Below are 19,728 nucleotides of genomic sequence, written 5' to 3'. Positions count from 1 at the left end.
TGGTCGGAGTTTCTCTTTAAGCTAGCCATACATCTAGTGATGATGGGCAGATTCAACCATAAGACAAATCTCTCTCTGATCGAATCTGATTAGAGGGAGATCTGTTGGCTGCCCGTACACCGCAGGCCAATTCCCGATCAATTTCAGCATGAAATCTCTCGGGAATCTGCAGAGCCTGCCGCATCCTCCGCCTCGCCGCTGTGTGTGTATTAATGTGTGTGTGTGTAAATGTGGACCGCTGGGACAGGGGGGGCTCACGCCGGCCGGATCAGGTAATGTATTGTCACTAGTTTCGGTCGTCGGACATTCGAACGCCGCTATCGATGCACTCCCTACCCGCCGGCGATCAAGCGAAATTTTTCGCACGGACAGATGGATGGGATCGATCGATTTCGGATGGAAATCGGTCAAACGGTCACTGTTTGCGTATCGATTTCACAGCAGATTTAATCACAGTGATCGAATCTGCTGTCTATCGGTGGGAAATCAACTAAGTGTATGGGCACCTTTAAAGCAGGATTGTCAGCCACAAAATCGGATTCGACCCACTGCTCTGTGCTTATTATGCTTCCAGGAATCTCACTCTGCACTGCAAGCACTCCAATCTATTCAGAAATGTTTGTTCTGTAATTATCTTATCTCAGTCAGCCAGGCTCTATTCTCTCACCAGCCATCACCCACCAGTGGGAGAGAGGGAAGCTTGTCATCTCCCTTCCCACATTTCTGCTCCTCACTGATTGTCTGAGAGCAGTTCAGTGTGACAGGCTGGAGCTGAAACCTAATGCTGTGCTCACACGTGTTTAGAAAGCCAGCCAAAGATGACAGGGCAGATTGGAGGAGAAAAGTAAGGGAGAAAATGACATCAAGATTTGGCTTCAGTCAGAAGGAATAAAATATGAAAACTGTCAAAAACAGAATTCTCTTCATTTACTATAAAAAAATCACTGAAATCAAAACGTGGACAGTACAATACATCTGTTATACAATAAAATGATCCAATTTTACGGCAATTCAATAAAAACTTACGGTCCAGTGAGGTGGTGGCCATGAGATAAGTGGATGGGGAAGCGTCTAAAGCTGCGATTTTCCTGGAGTGGAAGGAGAAGAGTCGCTCTGGGTCCTGAGTCTGCAGGAAGGATGGAAGGAACAGAGAATGTCAGTCGTGGGATGAGCAGAACCTATAATACCACACTAAGAGCAGCAAGAGTGATAAACCCATATCTGTAGCCCATCCTTACTCCCTCTGTATCCTTCCCTCAGCCACTATCAGGAACCATTCCTCCACAGGAAGGAGGACCTGTCACAGTGCAGAGGTGATGAACAGCGGTTCAGTAAAAACACTTGATTTTCAGCAGATCCTTTTAATAGAATCAGCATGAAAAATGGTTGAGCATTAACTTATGACCAATCATTAGGATCTGTTCATACAAAAAGGATATCTGACATATTGGAAAATGGTTCACTAACATGCGGTGGTGTTACCCACTGCCAACAAAAATGCAGCTTGCCGATGCCCGTGTGCTTATACTTTACCTGTCATGCCGTCCACTCAGTGTCCACCGCATTCGGATCCCACATGACTACCGCCATATAGCATGTGCCCGACGTGTTATAATGCCGGCAGCCATGTGGGGCGCCAATGCAGAAGTACAGTGGACACTCAGGGGATGGCGTGACAGCTAATGTATAAATGCACGGGCACTGGAGAGCACATAAAACATTTGGGGGGACGAGGCTGGTGGGTGGCGAGGCGGAGTCACAAGGCCGATTCCCAAAAGCATTCATGCTGAAATTGATCAGGAATATGGGCAGGCAACAGATCTGTCTCTTCCACCAAATCGCTAGATGTATGGGCACCTTTTGTTCATTCAGCTCAGTATATGAGGTGTTTGTTAGAAGTATCAACAGAATTACTTTAAAGTGCAGTATAGTAAAGCAACCACAAGATGTCACTGTGTATGTAAAGTGCTGCAATGATCTCTATGGTATTTTGTGTTCCTGCATTCACTCTGTATTCCTCTCTGTTCTAAGCTGCATTTCCTGATGGTGGTGCATGTTTTATCTCTGCATGTTATCCTTCAGTAAAGAGTTCTGACTTGTTATACTGGGTGCCTATCTGCGTGTACAGGACACTCTGCTCCATCAGTGTTTTACATGGCTATACGTTACAAGGAGAGATAAGATCTCAGGAGAGGTGACATTACTATATTGGAGAAGGAGAGGTCCAGCTTCCAGATTCCACCGCTGGCGTCCTGAAAGAGAAAAGAAAAGAAAGAATCAGCCGGATGTGATGATAGTTCTCTGTCTGGAAATGCAGAGTCCACTCCCAATCTTTTATTGTATGCTTCATATCATATGTACCTGAAACAATTTACAACAGGGTCTTCGAAAATGGAAAACAAAATTCTCTTCCTTGCAACCACAGTAACTCTACTTTGTGTACAAGACTTGCTGAAATCCTCTTAAGGTGCGTACACACGTCTGATATTTCTGAACGACTTGTCGTTCAAACAGCAAGTCATTCAGACAGTGGCGTAGCTAAGGAGCTGTGGGCCCCGATGCAAGTATTACGATTGGGCCCCACAATGCACTCTATACATAACAATTGATACGGCGCATCAAAACCTGCCAATCGCAACTACAGTGTAAGAGGTACAAGAAGGGGATGGGGAGCAGTTTTGTTAATGATTACCACTATTCACAGCATCTATAGAAGTGATTATTATGAGCACAGGACCAAAAGAGAGCTAATACTGTAGTTGAGGGAGGGCCCTTCGGGGCCCCTTTGGCCCAAGGGCCCTGATGCGGTCGCAACCTCTGCAACCCCTATTGCTACCCCCTGCATTCAGACATCATGTACACACTGACCAACAAGTCTTTGATATGCTAATTTAGCGAATTTACATGTCGTTTAACCAACTTGATAATGGACAATGGACTGGATAGAACAATGGACTAGATTAAATGACTGATCAAATTACTTGTTGTTTGAATGTCTTTAGACTTTCAAACAACAACAAGTCGTTTGTTCACATGTACGGACGACAGTTAGTCCACAGATCCGCCGAGCGGATTAGTTAAAACTGCTGCTATCCGTATAACGATCGAACGTACAAACATCCAACTGTTGTTCAAAGACCAGTTTGAACGACAAGTTGTTTGGAAAAATCAGCCGTGTGTATAGTCACAGAATTATATTTTCAGGCAACAAATGCTGCTTTAGTGTGTTATCTCCCGTCAGACCAGTTTTTATTGCTATTTATCACTTTTTAGTACGGTAAGCCCTTTGAGTATGTTTCAATTATTAAAGGGAACCTGACGTGAGAGAGATGTGGGGGCTGACATATTTATTTAATTTTAAACAATGCAGATTGCCTGGCTGTCCTGTTGATCCTCTGTCTCTAATACTCTCAGCCATAGCCCCTCCCCTGAACAAGCACGCAGATCAGATGATGTTTCTGACAAAAAATCTGACAAGATTAGCCACATGCTCGTTTCAGGTGTGTGATTCAGACACTACTGATGCCTGAGAGATCAGCAGGACTGCCAGGCAACTGGTATTGTTTAATTATTTATTAGCCAATTTATTTATAGGCTTGCAAGTGCTTTCTTCTGTTAGATTTCCTAGCTTCTAATTAGTACTGTTGTAATATGTATTTATGGCCACTTGTCACTAGGGGGCAGTGTGAGACAATAATAGAAGACTTCTGCTTTCAGTTTCTATGTGTTCTGCTTGGAGAGCGAGATCAAAGCAAGCCTTACAGCACAACAAGTTCTGCCAGCTAAAGACAAAAGGGCACAGAGTGGTGCTGAGTTAAGGAAGGCACAGTCATTGGGGGGAGGAGTACATTATGGAGTAACAGAAAGAACTGAAGACCCTCCTCAATAGAATTTTTTCTGAACTCTGCTGGGATCTAATGGCGCGTTTGGTCAATACATATGGTACTTTAGCTGTAAAAGGCTCTGTCTGCTATATAGGGGTAGGAGCAGCACAGGAGGAACATTTTTAAAAAGAAGCGTCATACCTGAGCAAACCATATAGGGGAGTCATTTTCTTTTGTCTTCACCATGAAGCGCAGGTTGACATTTTTTCCAACCAGCAGCTCATTCATTGGCTCCATCTCGAGCAGCCCCGAGTCATCAATGGTGTCAGCTGTATCTACAGTTTCAAAGTCCCACACCTTGTATAGGAGAATGGAGAATTCAGATGCATGCTATGCTAATATAAGCTCATATCCAATGCCAATATATCATTTCTACTCACCCGAACATATCCATCAGCTCCAATGGTGATGAGTTCCCCTTCATCCAGAACAAACTGGTTGATGGATCCGCTGTGGCAAGGCCTACGTCCCCTCCGGCAGATCTCCACCTTTATGAGACCTCCTTCCCAAAGCAGCATGTTCCCCCATTCACAGCCTGAGATCACCTGAAACATTACAGGAGAATGGGGGTCAGTCCGTGCCCATTGCCATACCCAAATACAATTCAACGCTATGCTCCTTTGCATTAGGGGTGAATCAATCACTGGCAGGAGAAGGAGGATGAGTCAGACACTTGCAGGAGAATGAGGATGATTCAGACACAGGCATTTCCCCATTCAAAGCCTGAGATCACCTGAAGCATTACAGGAGAATGGGGGTCAGTCCGTGCCCATTGCCATACCCAAATACAATTCAACGCTATGCTCCTTCGCATTAGGGGTGAATCAATCACTGGCAGGAGAATGAGGATGAGTCAGACACTGGGAGAAGAATGAGGATGAGTCAGACATTGGGAGGAGAATGAGGACCAGTCAGACACTGGGAGGAGATTGGGGATGAGTCAGACACTGGCATTTCCCCATTTACAGCCTGAATTAACTTACAATATTAAAGGAGAATGGGGATTAGCCGGTTCCCAGTGCAGTACCCAAACACAATTCAACATCATACTCCTTTGCATTAGGGTTGAATTAATCAGTGGCAGGAGAATGAAGATGGGTCAGACACTGGCAGGCGAATGAGGATCAGTCAGAGACTGGGAGGAGAATTAGGATGAGTCAGGCACAGGCATTTTCCCATTTACAGCCTGAAATCACTTGAAATATTAGAGGAGAATGGGGGTTAGTCAGTTCCCATTGCAGTACCCAAATACAATTCAACGTTGTGCTGCTTTGCAATGGGGCTGAATAAATCAGTAAAAGTAGAATAAGGATAAGTCAGACACTGGCAGGAGAATGAGGATCTGTCAGATACTAGGAGAAAAATGGCAGGAGAATGAGGATGAGTCTGTCACTGGCAATTCCCCATTGATAGCCTGAGATCACTTGAAATATTAGAGAAGAATGGGGATAGTCAGCTCCCATTGCAGTACCCAAACAAAATTCAACTTTGTGCTGCTTTGCAATGGGGTTGAATCAGCCAGTAGCAGGAAAATGAGGATGAGTCATACACTGATAGGAGAATGAAGATAAGTCAGATACTAAGAGGAGAATGAGGACGATTCAGACACTGGGAGGAGAAGTAAAGCTAATGTAACCCGGGTATTCAAAAAAAAAAGGCAGATACTCACCTAAGGAGAGGGAAGGCTCGGTCCTCATGAGCCATCCCTCTCCTCTTCCGGTGCTGCGCTGGCTCCTCCGTTCTCGTTCCACGCCGAGGGGACTTCGGAAGTGTTCGGGAGCCGAGTCCTCCCGAAGACAGGCGGCCCACATGCGAACGCGTCATAGAGGGCGCATGCGCAGTGTAGAGCGACCCATCTTCGGGAGCACTCGGCTCCCGAAGCATCTCTGAAGCCTCCCTTCGGCCGGGAGACAGCGGTATTTGACCGAAACGGTCGGATATCGCTACGGGGGAGCCAGGACAGCAGTGGGCACCGGGAGAGGAGAGGGAGTGCTCTAGGGGACCCAGAGTCTCCCTCTCCTTAGGTGAGTATCTGACTATCTGACCCGGTTCCCATTAGCTTTAAGAGGAGTCAGACACTGGGAGGAGAATAAGGAGGAGTCAAACATTGTCAGGAGAATAAGGGTGACTCCGATGGTGGCGCTGGCAGGAGAATAAGAATTAGTCAGACACTGGCAGGAAAAGATTACCTTCCCATCCGGCAGCTCTACGTATCCTTCTATGTCAGTCAGGGCCGTCTTCCCGAATCTGCCAATCTCTCCCTGCAGCTTCAGGCCGGTGAACGTGCGTGCCATTTTCCAGAATCTACACAATGACAAAACAAAGGTTGGCAAATCATAGGTCAAGGTCAGTACATTTACACTCTGTCCCTGGACCCTTCTATACTGGTCATGTCGTTAGATCTACTGCATGAACCAACAGTCTGAAAGGCTGCCCTAAATGGCCTCCTCATAATTCCTCCAGCAGTCCAAGGATGAGTGCACATATCAGCTCCAAAACTGAACTCAGGGATCAAATTACAACTTGCATAAGCTGGCTGGCCTCCTGGCCTCCTTCAGTGTTGTGCATCACCTGAAACGCCTGAGCCATGAGACTTGGTGTGTCACAACATGCTCCAGTGTCCAGTGGAACAGGCCCTCGCGGTGATAGCGGTTACCGGATGTCATGCCAGCGTAGAGGTGGACTTTAACACTGTGCATGGCCACAGGAAGGGGTGGGACATATAAACTATTAGAGTGAGAAAATGCTGCCTATTCAGACAGTAGGCTTGCCATTCCAATCGCATGGTGGTGTGATTCGGACGGTATGCTGCAGTTTATCGCAGGACGCATGTGAATACCTAAATTTCACGTAATTTTTCACATTTACGCTTATACGTAACTATGTTTTATAAAAACAATTGATTTCGTATAGTGATTCATAATTTTGCCTAAAATTTCACGTAATTTACGCGTAATTTCGTGCCGACTTTGGCAGTGAATAGCACAGCCCCCATACATGGTAGTGACACCAAAATTGCTACATACGTTAAGGAGAATAATGGGTACAAGTCAAAAAAAATTCCCAAAAAAACTTGTAGTTTTTGAGAAAATTGATTTTAAAAATGCAAAGAAAAAATGGTTTTTAAACTAAAAAAAAAATGACAGTTTAAAAAGCATTTTTCTTTGCATATTTAAAATCAATTTTCTCAAAATCTACAATGTCTTTTTGAAAAATTATTTTTTTTCTACTTGTACCCAAAATTATTCTCCTTAACATATGTACCAATTTTGGTGGCAATCGCATGTATGGGGGCCTCGCTATTAACTGCTAAAGTCGGCGCAAAATTTCGCGAAATTGTGCGAAAATTACGCGAAAAAAATATGCTAAATTTTGAAATATTACTATTACATAGGAAGTTAATTACGATTTTCCCTGAAATTTTGCATTACGATTACGATGCGTGAATGCGAATTTCAATGCGAAATTTTGCATTTGCTAAATTTCGGCCCACCACTGAGCACGGGTGCCGTGGCCAATTTGGAAACAGATGTGGCACCCAGTGGTAATAGGCCCTCGTCCCTCAAACACAATCTGATAATGCTGGTTGGCAATGGCTGGCTTATCAATTAGCAGCTCAATGAAGCGAAAATCAATGAAGTGAAAAGGGAGAGTGATGACCCTTGAAAATCAGTCAGATGTTTTCAGCTGTTCATTTTATGCTGTATTTGGTATTTAATGCTTTAGATCCTGGGTTCTAGTTGGGTTAAAGAGGATCTGTAACGTCAAAACGTCCCCTGGGGGGTACTCACCTCGGGTGGGGGAAGCCTCTGGATCCTAATGAGGCTTCCCACGCCGTCCTCCATCCCTCAGGGGTCTCGCTGCAGCCCTCCGTGCAAAATGACGTCATTATTTACCTTCCTGGCTCCTGCGCGGGCGCTCTGACGGCTGTCGGCTCCGAAGTAGGCGGAAATACCCGATCGCCGTCAGGTCTGCTCTACTGCGCAGGCGCAAGTTTCCACAGCGCCCCCGCTGGAGCCAGCAAAGGTAAATATTGAATTTACAGTCGGGTCTGTCGCCGGCTGTTCGGAGGGCTGCAGCGAGACCCCCGAGGGACGTAGGACGGCGTGGGAAGCCTCATTAGGATCCGGAGGCTTCCCCCACCCAAGGTGAGTACCCCCCAGGGGAGGTTTCTGATGTTACAGAGTCTCTTTAAGGCAGTTCTTGAACTTGACATAATCGATCTATTATATTGAGTTTTGAGATGAAAAACAAAAAACGATAACCTATATATAAATGACAGACAAACAAAAATGACAGCGCTCACAGGCTGCAACTGGCTTATAAACCATCAAGGGGCGTGTACAGACCCCCAGGGGCTAAATACACGCCTTGAATCCAAATCAGATGCAAAATTATGCAAATTTAAGTGCTAATTTATGTGCTAGTCCCTAATCTAAAATTTGAATGCAGATTGGATGCAGGCTACCACAAGTATACTTAGAACATTTTACATAGAGAAAAAAGTGTAGGCAGCGCTTCCAAATACAGAAAGCTGCACCTGAATTGATTAAGCTGCAGAGTAGTGCAGAGCTCCAATGGACCATATTACACAACATGCATTCAAACAGGTACAGCAATGGAGGGCGTTAGCTTCAGCAAATAATATGTGCACAAATCATTTCCTACTAGACTTCCCCCCGGCGTTGACGTGCCCCCTCGGGGAAGACCTACCACTAACCTGACATTAAAAGCATAACTTACCTGGTGCGACTTATCATACAATGGTATACACATTTCTTCAAGACAGACAAACAAAAATGACAGCGCTCACAGGCTGCAACTGGCTTATAAACCATCAAGGGGCGTGTACAGACCCCCAGGGGCTAAATACACGCCTTGAATCCAAATCAGATGCAAAATTATGCAAATTTAAGTGCTAATTTATGTGCTAGTCCCTAATCTAAAATTTGAATGCAGATTGGATGCAGGCTACCACAAGTATACTTAGAACATTTTACATAGAGAAAAAGGTGTAGGCAGCGCTTCCAAATACAGAAAGCTGCACCTGAATTGATTAAGCTGCAGAGTAGTGCAGAGCTCCAATGGACCATATTACACAACATGCATTCAAACAGGTACAGCAATGGAGGGCGTCAGCTTCTGCAAATAATATGTGCACAAATCATTTCCTACTAGACTTCCCCCCGGCGTTGACGTGCCCCCTCGGGGAAGACCTACCACTAACCTGACATTAAAAGCATAACTTACCTGGTGCGACTTATCATACAATGGTATACACATTTCTTCAAGACAGACAAACAAAAATGACAGCGCTCACAGGCTGCAACTGGCTTATAAACCATCAAGGGGCGTGTACAGACCCCCAGGGGCTAAATACACGCCTTGAATCCAAATCAGATGCAAAATTATGCAAATTTAAGTGCTAATTTATGTGCTAGTCCCTAATCTAAAATTTGAATGCAGATTGGATGCAGGCTACCACAAGTATACTTAGAACATTTTACATAGAGAAAAAGGTGTAGGCAGCGCTTCCAAATACAGAAAGCTGCACCTGAATTGATTAAGCTGCAGAGTAGTGCAGAGCTCCAATGGACCATATTACACAACATGCATTCAAACAGGTACAGCAATGGAGGGCGTTAGCTTCAGCAAATAATATGTGCACAAATCATTTCCTACTAGACTTCCCCCCGGCGTTGACGTGCCCCCTCGGGGAAGACCTACCACTAACCTGACATTAAAAGCATAACTTACCTGGTGCGACTTATCATACAATGGTATACACATTTCTTCAAGACAGACAAACAAAAATGACAGCGCTCACAGGCTGCAACTGGCTTATAAACCATCAAGGGGCGTGTACAGACCCCCAGGGGCTAAATACACGCCTTGAATCCAAATCAGATGCAAAATTATGCAAATTTAAGTGCTAATTTATGTGCTAGTCCCTAATCTAAAATTTGAATGCAGATTGGATGCAGGCTACCACAAGTATACTTAGAACATTTTACATAGAGAAAAAGGTGTAGGCAGCGCTTCCAAATACAGAAAGCTGCACCTGAATTGATTAAGCTGCAGAGTAGTGCAGAGCTCCAATGGACCATATTACACAACATGCATTCAAACAGGTACAGCAATGGAGGGCGTTAGCTTCAGCAAATAATATGTGCACAAATCATTTCCTACTAGACTTTCCCCCGGGGGGAAGTCTAGTAGGAAATGATTTGTGCACATATTATTTGCTGAAGCTAACGCCCTCCATTGCTGTACCTGTTTGAATGCATGTTGTGTAATATGGTCCATTGGAGCTCTGCACTACTCTGCAGCTTAATCAATTCAGGTGCAGCTTTCTGTATTTGGAAGCGCTGCCTACACCTTTTTCTCTATGTAAAATGTTCTAAGTATACTTGTGGTAGCCTGCATCCAATCTGCATTCAAATTTTAGATTAGGGACTAGCACATAAATTAGCACTTAAATTTGCATAATTTTGCATCTGATTTGGATTCAAGGCGTGTATTTAGCCCCTGGAGGTCTGTACACGCCCCTTGATGGTTTATAAGCCAGTTGCAGCCTGTGAGCGCTGTCATTTTTGTTTGTCTGTCTTGAAGAAATGTGTATACCATTGTATGATAAGTCGCACCAGGTAAGTTATGCTTTTAATGTCAGGTTAGTGGTAGGTCTTCCCCGAGGGGGCACGTCAACGCCGGGGGGAAGTCTAGTAGGAAATGATTTGTGCACATATTATTTGCTGAAGCTAACGCCCTCCATTGCTGTACCTGTTTGAATGCATGTTGTGTAATATGGTCCATTGGAGCTCTGCACTACTCTGCAGCTTAATCAATTCAGGTGCAGCTTTCTGTATTTGGAAGCGCTGCCTACACCTTTTTCTCTATGTAAAATGTTCTAAGTATACTTGTGGTAGCCTGCATCCAATCTGCATTCAAATTTTAGATTAGGGACTAGCACATAAATTAGCACTTAAATTTGCATAATTTTGCATCTGATTTGGATTCAAGGCGTGTATTTAGCCCCTGGGGGTCTGTACACGCCCCTTGATGGTTTATAAGCCAGTTGCAGCCTGTGAGCGCTGTCATTTTTGTTTGTCTGTCTTGAAGAAATGTGTATACCATTGTATGATAAGTCGCACCAGGTAAGTTATGCTTTTAATGTCAGGTTAGTGGTAGGTCTTCCCCGAGGGGGCACGTCAACGCCGGGGGGAAGTCTAGTAGGAAATGATTTGTGCACATATTATTTGCTGAAGCTAACGCCCTCTATTGCTGTACCTGTTTGAATGCATGTTGTGTAATATGGTCCATTGGAGCTCTGCACTACTCTGCAGCTTAATCAATTCAGGTGCAGCTTTCTGTATTTGGAAGCGCTGCCTACACCTTTTTCTCTATGTAAAATGTTCTAAGTATACTTGTGGTAGCCTGCATCCAATCTGCATTCAAATTTTAGATTAGGGACTAGCACATAAATTAGCACTTAAATTTGCATAATTTTGCATCTGATTTGGATTCAAGGCGTGTATTTAGCCCCTGGGGGTCTGTACACGCCCCTTGATGGTTTATAAGCCAGTTGCAGCCTGTGAGCGCTGTCATTTTTGTTTGTCTGTCTTGAAGAAATGTGTATACCATTGTATGATAAGTCGCACCAGGTAAGTTATGCTTTTAATGTCAGGTTAGTGGTAGGTCTTCCCCGAGGGGGCACGTCAACGCCGGGGGGAAGTCTAGTAGGAAATGATTTGTGCACATATTATTTGCTGAAGCTAACGCCCTCCATTGCTGTACCTGTTTGAATGCATGTTGTGTAATATGGTCCATTGGAGCTCTGCACTACTCTGCAGCTTAATCAATTCAGGTGCAGCTTTCTGTATTTGGAAGCGCTGCCTACACCTTTTTCTCTATGTAAAATGTTCTAAGTATACTTGTGGTAGCCTGCATCCAATCTGCATTCAAATTTTAGATTAGGGACTAGCACATAAATTAGCACTTAAATTTGCATAATTTTGCATCTGATTTGGATTCAAGGCGTGTATTTAGCCCCTGGAGGTCTGTACACGCCCCTTGATGGTTTATAAGCCAGTTGCAGCCTGTGAGCGCTGTCATTTTTGTTTGTCTGTCTTGAAGAAATGTGTATACCATTGTATGATAAGTCGCACCAGGTAAGTTATGCTTTTAATGTCAGGTTAGTGGTAGGTCTTCCCCGAGGGGGCACGTCAACGCCGGGGGGAAGTCTAGTAGGAAATGATTTGTGCACATATTATTTGCTGAAGCTAACGCCCTCCATTGCTGTACCTGTTTGAATGCATGTTGTGTAATATGGTCCATTGGAGCTCTGCACTACTCTGCAGCTTAAAGTGAACCAGAGACGAAGCACCCTTGTGTATTTTACCATAGAAATCAGTGGGAACATTAGAGAAAACATTTACCATGCTCTCTGTTCCATCCTCACTGCTAAAAGTGTCTGTTATCTAGCTGAGATAAGAATCCCGGACTGAGCATTGATTCTGGCTTTGCTATAATGACTCAGCTATAATGATTCCTGAGCAAAGCCAGCAGGGGGCAGGCTTGGACTTGAAGACAGCAAAGAACACAGTCTCAGCTATAATTATTCTGTAGCAAAGCCAGACCGACTGCTTAGTCGGGATTCTTATCTTAGAGGTGATAACAGGCAAATTAAACAGAGAACAATGTAACAAAGAGCAGATTAGGTGTTTACTGTCATGTTCCCACTGATTTATAAGGTAAAATACATGAGGTTGCTTCATCTCTGGTTCTCTTTAATCAATTCAGGTGCAGCTTTCTGTATTTGGAAGCGCTGCCTACACCTTTTTCTCTATGTAAAATGTTCTAAGTATACTTGTGGTAGCCTGCATCCAATCTGCATTCAAATTTTAGATTAGGGACTAGCACATAAATTAGCACTTAAATTTGCATAATTTTGCATCTGATTTGGATTCAAGGCGTGTATTTAGCCCCTGGGGGTCTGTACACGCCCCTTGATGGTTTATAAGCCAGTTGCAGCCTGTGAGCGCTGTCATTTTTGTTTGTCTGTCTTGAAGAAATGTGTATACCATTGTATGATAAGTCGCACCAGGTAAGTTATGCTTTTAATGTCAGGTTAGTGGTAGGTCTTCCCCGAGGGGGCACGTCAACGCCGGGGGGAAGTCTAGTAGGAAATGATTTGTGCACATATTATTTGCTGAAGCTAACGCCCTCCATTGCTGTACCTGTTTGAATGCATGTTGTGTAATATGGTCCATTGGAGCTCTGCACTACTCTGCAGCTTAATCAATTCAGGTGCAGCTTTCTGTATTTGGAAGCGCTGCCTACACCTTTTTCTCTATGTAAAATGTTCTAAGTATACTTGTGGTAGCCTGCATCCAATCTGCATTCAAATTTTAGATTAGGGACTAGCACATAAATTAGCACTTAAATTTGCATAATTTTGCATCTGATTTGGATTCAAGGCGTGTATTTAGCCCCTGGGGGTCTGTACACGCCCCTTGATGGTTTATAAGCCAGTTGCAGCCTGTGAGCGCTGTCATTTTTGTTTGTCTGTCTTGAAGAAATGTGTATACCATTGTATGATAAGTCGCACCAGGTAAGTTATGCTTTTAATGTCAGGTTAGTGGTAGGTCTTCCCCGAGGGGGCACGTCAACGCCGGGGGGGAAGTCTAGTAGGAAATGATTTGTGCACATATTATTTGCTGAAGCTAACGCCCTCCATTGCTGTACCTGTTTGAATGCATGTTGTGTAATATGGTCCATTGGAGCTCTGCACTACTCTGCAGCTTAATCAATTCAGGTGCAGCTTTCTGTATTTGGAAGCGCTGCCTACACCTTTTTCTCTATGTAAAATGTTCTAAGTATACTTGTGGTAGCCTGCATCCAATCTGCATTCAAATTTTAGATTAGGGACTAGCACATAAATTAGCACTTAAATTTGCATAATTTTGCATCTGATTTGGATTCAAGGCGTGTATTTAGCCCCTGGAGGTCTGTACACGCCCCTTGATGGTTTATAAGCCAGTTGCAGCCTGTGAGCGCTGTCATTTTTGTTTGTCTGTCTTGAAGAAATGTGTATACCATTGTATGATAAGTCGCACCAGGTAAGTTATGCTTTTAATGTCAGGTTAGTGGTAGGTCTTCCCCGAGGGGGCACGTCAACGCCGGGGGGAAGTCTAGTAGGAAATGATTTGTGCACATATTATTTGCTGAAGCTAACGCCCTCCATTGCTGTACCTGTTTGAATGCATGTTGTGTAATATGGTCCATTGGAGCTCTGCACTACTCTGCAGCTTAAAGTGAACCAGAGACGAAGCACCCTTGTGTATTTTACCATAGAAATCAGTGGGAACATTAGAGAAAACATTTACCATGCTCTCTGTTCCATCCTCACTGCTAAAAGTGTCTGTTATCTAGCTGAGATAAGAATCCCGGACTGAGCATTGATTCTGGCTTTGCTATAATGACTCAGCTATAATGATTCCTGAGCAAAGCCAGCAGGGGGCAGGCTTGGACTTGAAGACAGCAAAGAACACAGTCTCAGCTATAATTATTCTGTAGCAAAGCCAGACCGACTGCTTAGTCGGGATTCTTTTCTTAGAGGTGATAACAGGCAAATTAAACAGAGAACAATGTAACAAAGAGCAGATTAGGTGTTTACTGTCATGTTCCCACTGATTTATAAGGTAAAATACATGAGGTTGCTTCATCTCTGGTTCTCTTTAATCAATTCAGGTGCAGCTTTCTGTATTTGGAAGCGCTGCCTACACCTTTTTCTCTATGTAAAATGTTCTAAGTATACTTGTGGTAGCCTGCATCCAATCTGCATTCAAATTTTAGATTAGGGACTAGCACATAAATTAGCACTTAAATTTGCATAATTTTGCATCTGATTTGGATTCAAGGCGTGTATTTAGCCCCTGGGGGTCTATACACGCCCCTTGATGGTTTATAAGCCAGTTGCAGCCTGTGAGCGCTGTCATTTTTGTTTGTCTGTCTTGAAGAAATGTGTATACCATTGTATGATAAGTCGCACCAGGTAAGTTATGCTTTTAATGTCAGGTTAGTGGTAGGTCTTCCCCGAGGGGGCACGTCAACGCCGGGGGGAAGTCTAGTAGGAAATGATTTGTGCACATATTATTTGCTGAAGCTAACGCCCTCCATTGCTGTACCTGTTTGAATGCATGTTGTGTAATATGGTCCATTGGAGCTCTGCACTACTCTGCAGCTTAATCAATTCAGGTGCAGCTTTCTGTATTTGGAAGCGCTGCCTACACCTTTTTCTCTATGTAAAATGTTCTAAGTATACTTGTGGTAGCCTGCATCCAATCTGCATTCAAATTTTAGATTAGGGACTAGCACATAAATTAGCACTTAAATTTGCATAATTTTGCATCTGATTTGGATTCAAGGCGTGTATTTAGCCCCTGGGGGTCTGTACACGCCCCTTGATGGTTTATAAGCCAGTTGCAGCCTGTGAGCGCTGTCATTTTTGTTTGTCTGTCTTGAAGAAATGTGTATACCATTGTATGATAAGTCGCACCAGGTAAGTTATGCTTTTAATGTCAGGTTAGTGGTAGGTCTTCCCCGAGGGGGCACGTCAACGCCGGGGGGGAAGTCTAGTAGGAAATGATTTGTGCACATATTATTTGCTGAAGCTAACGCCCTCCATTGCTGTACCTGTTTGAATGCATGTTGTGTAATATGGTCCATTGGAGCTCTGCACTACTCTGCAGCTTAATCAATTCAGGTGCAGCTTTCTGTATTTGGAAGCGCTGCCTACACCTTTTTCTCTATGTAAAATGTTCTAAGTATACTTGTGGTAGCCTGCATCCAATCTGCATTCAAATTTTAGATTAGGGACTAGCACATAAATTAGCACTTAAATTTGCATAATTTTGCATCTGATTTGGATTCAAGGCGTGTATTTAGCCCCTGGGGGTCTGTACACGCCCCTTGATGGTTTATAAGCCAGTTGCAGCCTGTGAGCGCTGTCATTTTTGTTTGTCTGTCTTGAAGAAATGTGTATACCATTGTATGATAAGTCGCACCAGGTAAGTTATGCTTTTAATGTCAGGTTAGTGGTAGGTCTTCCCCGAGGGGGCACGTCAACGCCGGGGGGAAGTCTAGTAGGAAATGATTTGTGCACATATTATTTGCTGAAGCTAACGCCCTCCATTGCTGTACCTGTTTGAATGCATGTTGTGTAATATGGTCCATTGGAGCTCTGCACTACTCTGCAGCTTAATCAATTCAGGTGCAGCTTTCTGTATTTGGAAGCGCTGCCTACACCTTTTTCTCTATGTAAAATGTTCTAAGTATACTTGTGGTAGCCTGCATCCAATCTGCATTCAAATTTTAGATTAGGGACTAGCACATAAATTAGCACTTAAATTTGCATAATTTTGCATCTGATTTGGATTCAAGGCGTGTATTTAGCCCCTGGGGGTCTGTACACGCCCCTTGATGGTTTATAAGCCAGTTGCAGCCTGTGAGCGCTGTCATTTTTGTTTGTCTGTCTTGAAGAAATGTGTATACCATTGTATGATAAGTCGCACCAGGTAAGTTATGCTTTTAATGTCAGGTTAGTGGTAGGTCTTCCCCGAGGGGGCACGTCAACGCCGGGGGGAAGTCTAGTAGGAAATGATTTGTGCACATATTATTTGCTGAAGCTAACGCCCTCCATTGCTGTACCTGTTTGAATGCATGTTGTGTAATATGGTCCATTGGAGCTCTGCACTACTCTGCAGCTTAAAGTGAACCAGAGACGAAGCACCCTTGTGTATTTTACCATAGAAATCAGTGGGAACATTAGAGAAAACATTTACCATGCTCTCTGTTCCATCCTCACTGCTAAAAGTGTCTGTTATCTAGCTGAGATAAGAATCCCGGACTGAGCATTGATTCTGGCTTTGCTATAATGACTCAGCTATAATGATTCCTGAGCAAAGCCAGCAGGGGGCAGGCTTGGACTTGAAGACAGCAAAGAACACAGTCTCAGCTATAATTATTCTGTAGCAAAGCCAGACCGACTGCTTAGTCGGGATTCTTATCTTAGAGGTGATAACAGGCAAATTAAACAGAGAACAATGTAACAAAGAGCAGATTAGGTGTTTACTGTCATGTTCCCACTGATTTATAAGGTAAAATACATGAGGTTGCTTCATCTCTGGTTCTCTTTAATCAATTCAGGTGCAGCTTTCTGTATTTGGAAGCGCTGCCTACACCTTTTTCTCTATGTAAAATGTTCTAAGTATACTTGTGGTAGCCTGCATCCAATCTGCATTCAAATTTTAGATTAAGGACTAGCACATAAATTAGCACTTAAATTTGCATAATTTTGCATCTGATTTGGATTCAAGGCGTGTATTTAGCCCCTGGGGGTCTGTACACGCCCCTTGATGGTTTATAAGCCAGTTGCAGCCTGTGAGCGCTGTCATTTTTGTTTGTCTGTCTTGAAGAAATGTGTATACCATTGTATGATAAGTCGCACCAGGTAAGTTATGCTTTTAATGTCAGGTTAGTGGTAGGTCTTCCCCGAGGGGGCACGTCAACGCCGGGGGGAAGTCTAGTAGGAAATGATTTGTGCACATATTATTTGCTGAAGCTAACGCCCTCCATTGCTGTACCTGTTTGAATGCATGTTGTGTAATATGGTCCATTGGAGCTCTGCACTACTCTGCAGCTTAATCAATTCAGGTGCAGCTTTCTGTATTTGGAAGCGCTGCCTACACCTTTTTCTCTATGTAAAATGTTCTAAGTATACTTGTGGTAGCCTGCATCCAATCTGCATTCAAATTTTAGATTAGGGACTAGCACATAAATTAGCACTTAAATTTGCATAATTTTGCATCTGATTTGGATTCAAGGCGTGTATTTAGCCCCTGGGGGTCTGTACACGCCCCTTGATGGTTTATAAGCCAGTTGCAGCCTGTGAGCGCTGTCATTTTTGTTTGTCTGTCTTGAAGAAATGTGTATACCATTGTATGATAAGTCGCACCAGGTAAGTTATGCTTTTAATGTCAGGTTAGTGGTAGGTCTTCCCCGAGGGGGCACGTCAACGCCGGGGGGAAGTCTAGTAGGAAATGATTTGTGCACATATTATTTGCTGAAGCTAACGCCCTCCATTGCTGTACCTGTTTGAATGCATGTTGTGTAATATGGTCCATTGGAGCTCTGCACTACTCTGCAGCTTAATCAATTCAGGTGCAGCTTTCTGTATTTGGAAGCGCTGCCTACACCTTTTTCTCTATATATAAATGAACCTTAATAAGGATTTATACACAATTATGAAGTACTCCTAAGCAGTATGTATATGTCAAGGGGTACTTGAGATGTTGTTACTCACAATCGGGGGTGCTTGGCCTACACAGCCATTAATAAAGGGGTACATGCTGCAGTAATGTTGAGAAACACTGCTTTAGACCATAGATGAAATTTTGATTTTGTTATAAAAACTACAGTATGCAAACGTGCCTGTACAACGCTCATTCTCCAAAACCTAATGCCCTAATGATTGATTTGCAAACGGTAATTTGATTGGCCAGTCACTGACTAATTTTATCACAAATCTGTTCACCATCATACTAAATGGAGGTGGTAAAACTGGCCAATCAAAACTGGATGTGTGTAACAGGCCTTACTTTCTGGGAAGCTGTCTAGTACACTGTATAAATACCAGTACCCAGAGCCATGTTATATATATATCTGTATATCTGTATGAGACAACATGGACTTGTTCTGAGAAGCATCTTATACTCAGCATGCTGCAGTGTGGAGGGCCGCACCTGATGTGGCCGGTCCCGCAGGTGGTCAGCTGCTCCTCGGTCTCCGGAGAGAAGGTCACCTGGAACACGTCTTGGGAGAAGGCCTTGGATCTCAGCATGATCTTCTCCTGCTTCCAGTCCCAGATGGTCAGCATGTAATCCGGACTGCTCCCCACGCTGGCCAGGAGGCTCCCCGACGTGTTAAAGTCTACGAAGGCGTACGCTTCCTCCGTGCCCCCTGCAGGATTCATAACCTGGCATTAAAGCTCTGGATCAGGTACAGCTTTTTGTTGCAATTATGTAGTGAACAGCTTAGTTTAAATAAAAAAAAACACAACTATCGGTACCTTTTTGATTAATTAATAGATCTTCAGTAACTGACAGCTGCCTGCTCCAATGCCTTTAGCCTAAACACTCCCACTTTAGCCACATGGACAAAAAGCCCCTGGTAACTTACTGGCTGGAGGTTGCTAAGGAGGAAATTAGAACTGTCCCCTTAAAGGTAATGATAAATAAATATATGCCCTGCTTATATCAGTTGCTGTAGTTCATATTTGAATACTGTTGCCTGTTTCATGCTTTGGAATGTTTTTTTGCTAATAGAGTGAGTGTAAACTGACTTGGAGAGGTTTTCCAACATTGATAAGCATTCTATGCCAGGCACTGTATTAGCAGCTTCATTTGAGATAAGTACTCTGCTTTTGACCTCAGTCAGCAGAGCTCATTGTGCTGTAAATTATTGGAATGCTTTTATCTCTCTCTAGTAACAGAAAATATAAAAACTGAAAGCAGAAGTCCTCTGTTAGGGTCTCACACTGCCCCCTAGTGACAAGTGGCCATAAATACACATTACAGCAGTACTAATTAGAAGCAAGGAAATGCAACAAATAAGAAATAAAAAAAAAATTTGCTAAAATAAATTATTTGGCCTGGAGCACTTGCAAGTCCCTAAATAAATTGGAGTCAGTCAGTGGGCTATAGAGAGGGATTGCCGATAGCTGATACAGTATAGCTTATCAAAGCAAACATGCAGAAATTGCTCTGTCTGTCAGTTGGGTCTAGTG

General features: G+C 43.6%; 1 protein-coding gene across 4 annotated transcripts in view; it reads right to left on the bottom strand.

The window, feature by feature from the left end:
- The window catches only part of CFAP44 (cilia and flagella associated protein 44), a 64,063-nt gene that overhangs the window by 28,417 nt on the left and 15,918 nt on the right, over nt 1-19,728 (bottom strand). For all 4 annotated transcript variants that reach the window (XM_068270890.1, XM_068270891.1, XM_068270893.1 and 1 more), the window contains 6 exons: nt 18,686-18,902; nt 6,074-6,188; nt 4,265-4,429; nt 4,026-4,181; nt 2,205-2,252; nt 1,027-1,126 (listed from right to left, as the gene is read on the bottom strand). In XM_068270890.1, the coding sequence (XP_068126991.1) occupies nt 1,027-1,126; nt 2,205-2,252; nt 4,026-4,181; nt 4,265-4,429; nt 6,074-6,188; nt 18,686-18,902 (801 nt within the window). The remainder of the gene's footprint in view (nt 1-1,026; nt 1,127-2,204; nt 2,253-4,025; nt 4,182-4,264; nt 4,430-6,073; nt 6,189-18,685; nt 18,903-19,728) is intronic.

This window comes from Hyperolius riggenbachi, chromosome 2 (genome assembly GCF_040937935.1).
Source record: "Hyperolius riggenbachi isolate aHypRig1 chromosome 2, aHypRig1.pri, whole genome shotgun sequence".
Taxonomy (NCBI): domain Eukaryota; kingdom Metazoa; phylum Chordata; class Amphibia; order Anura; family Hyperoliidae; genus Hyperolius; species Hyperolius riggenbachi.
The sequence above is the reverse complement of the archived record's forward strand: the minus strand, read 5'-3'. Positions and strand labels throughout refer to the sequence as shown.